Source organism: Pterocles gutturalis, unplaced genomic scaffold (assembly GCF_000699245.1).
Source record: "Pterocles gutturalis isolate BGI_N339 unplaced genomic scaffold, ASM69924v1 scaffold17478, whole genome shotgun sequence".
In the NCBI taxonomy this organism is placed as follows: domain Eukaryota; kingdom Metazoa; phylum Chordata; class Aves; order Pterocliformes; family Pteroclidae; genus Pterocles; species Pterocles gutturalis.
In genome coordinates, this window is record NW_010125930.1 from 7173 (window position 1) to 8931 (window position 1759).

Sequence of the window (1759 nt, forward strand, 5' to 3'; positions counted from 1 at the left end):
TCCCAGCCCCGGCTCTGCCCCTGCACCACCCTGCCCGAGGTCCGGGCACTCACTTGCACAGCCCACAGCGGCGTTTTCCTATCCACCCAGAAGATGTGTGACCTGCAAAGAAAATTCAAAATGCATCTAAACTGTAGCCCGACCAGCAGACCCTCTACCCCGTGCTGAATGCCAGTCTGAGACCATCATCCTCAGTTCCCAGTAAGGAACACCAGTACCAGTCCTGAGCAGGATCCAGCACAGGACTGGTACTGGTGTTCCTTACTGGGAACTGAGGATGAGCCATTCCCAAGGATTCAGCCACGACTCTTGTCCATTGATTGGATCCTGCGAGGGTCCCTCGAGCAGCCCAGTGACCAAGAAATGGCCACAGGCAGCTGCCAGCCCCAGATGTGTCCCCCACCATGTCCCAGCAGAGCCAGACCCCAGCACTGGAGCAGCTCTCAACTCACCAGTTTATTTTCGTGGACTGGTTGAATGCTGTGTAATTCTGTTTTTCGCATTCCCAGCTAGGAGAAGGGAAAGATAAAGCAAGGAAAGCACTCAGTGGGGGGAAGAAGGAAAAGGGGTGCTGGGGTGGGCTCCCCGAGCTGCCCTCGCCTCTCGGTCCGGATGCTGGGGAAGCCCCCGCTGGCACTCCCACAGGTCCACACGCACACTGGTCCCTATAGCCAGGGCTTCCCACAGGAGCCCGTCTCACCCCAGCAGTTTTTAACATCTTGCTACAGGAAAATGAGACCTGTCAGGTACCTCAGCCTGTAGCAGAGACGTGAAACGCCGACACCCGCCAGGCACGGGGCTCCCGGCACACCGGGCTGCAGCTGGGAATTACCAGGTTGCAATTAGCAAATGTCACCAAGCTTCAGCCTCTGGGATGAGCGGGGCCCCGAGCAGCCGGCCAGGCAGTGCCAAAGCCAAGCTGTCCCCCTGCCCTGCTGCGAGGGACGCGTCCCCCCGGCCAGCCTTGATTTGGCCACAAACCCCAGGAACGGGGACTTCCCCGAGCTGCAGCTGTGCTACACCTGTCCGGGATATGCATTGGTGTCACGCTGAATTCTTACAGACTAGAAACCACTTCTGGGGGATGTACTTGGTAGTCTGCAACCTTTACAAAGGGAAAATCAAATTGCTAATTCTCCTAGCTCTTAAAAAAAACCCAAACCCACACTGTACGTGAGCTAGACAAAGCAAGGACATATTAAAAACAGGATTACACTGAAACCCAGAGCAAAGCCGGTGTGTGGAATCATCTGTCACCTCCGGGAGCTAAATGGCAAAATGTATTTCCTTCCCAAATACTTAAATGGGATTTAGCATAAGTGTCTTCAAGGGCGTCAGGACTCAGAAAACACTTGCATGGTGATGCCCGGTAATCACAAACTCTTGCCTGTGTCTGAAGGGCACGCTGCACCCCGACCCTCTTTGGAAGGGAACGTGACCCGGGATTTTTCTACCACCTTCCCCCATGCATCATGCAGGGCAAAAAAACCCGCCATCCATGGGGTCTGAGCAGGGAGCAGAGCCCACCAGACCCGCAAGTTTGGCTGAACTACCAACTCAAACAGAAAAACTGTCCGTCGTGCATCTTCCCACCCCCGTGCAGGGCGGCACGGGGAGCCCGGCGGCAGCAGCACTCACCAGCCGATGCCCTCCTCCGGGTTGTCGAGCAGGACGCGGACGATGTACAGGAGACAGGTCAGCAGCTTCAGGGAGAAGTTGAAGAGCCGGATCCTCAGACCTGCAGCAGAGGAGAGCAGGG

At 56.3% G+C, this 1759-nt stretch overlaps 1 protein-coding gene across 1 annotated transcript in view; it reads right to left on the reverse strand.

Annotated features, from left to right (window-relative positions):
* LOC104465655 (potassium channel subfamily T member 1) overlaps positions 1-1739 on the reverse strand; it is a gene marked incomplete at both ends in the record, with an annotated part of 8907 nt that extends 7168 nt beyond the window's left edge. Inside the window, 3 exons of the mRNA XM_010078785.1 lie at positions 54-102; positions 453-509; positions 1639-1739. Of these exons, the coding sequence (XP_010077087.1) occupies positions 54-102; positions 453-509; positions 1639-1739 (207 nt within the window). The remainder of the gene's footprint in view (positions 1-53; positions 103-452; positions 510-1638) is intronic.
* Between the last annotated feature and the right edge of the window lie 20 nt (positions 1740-1759).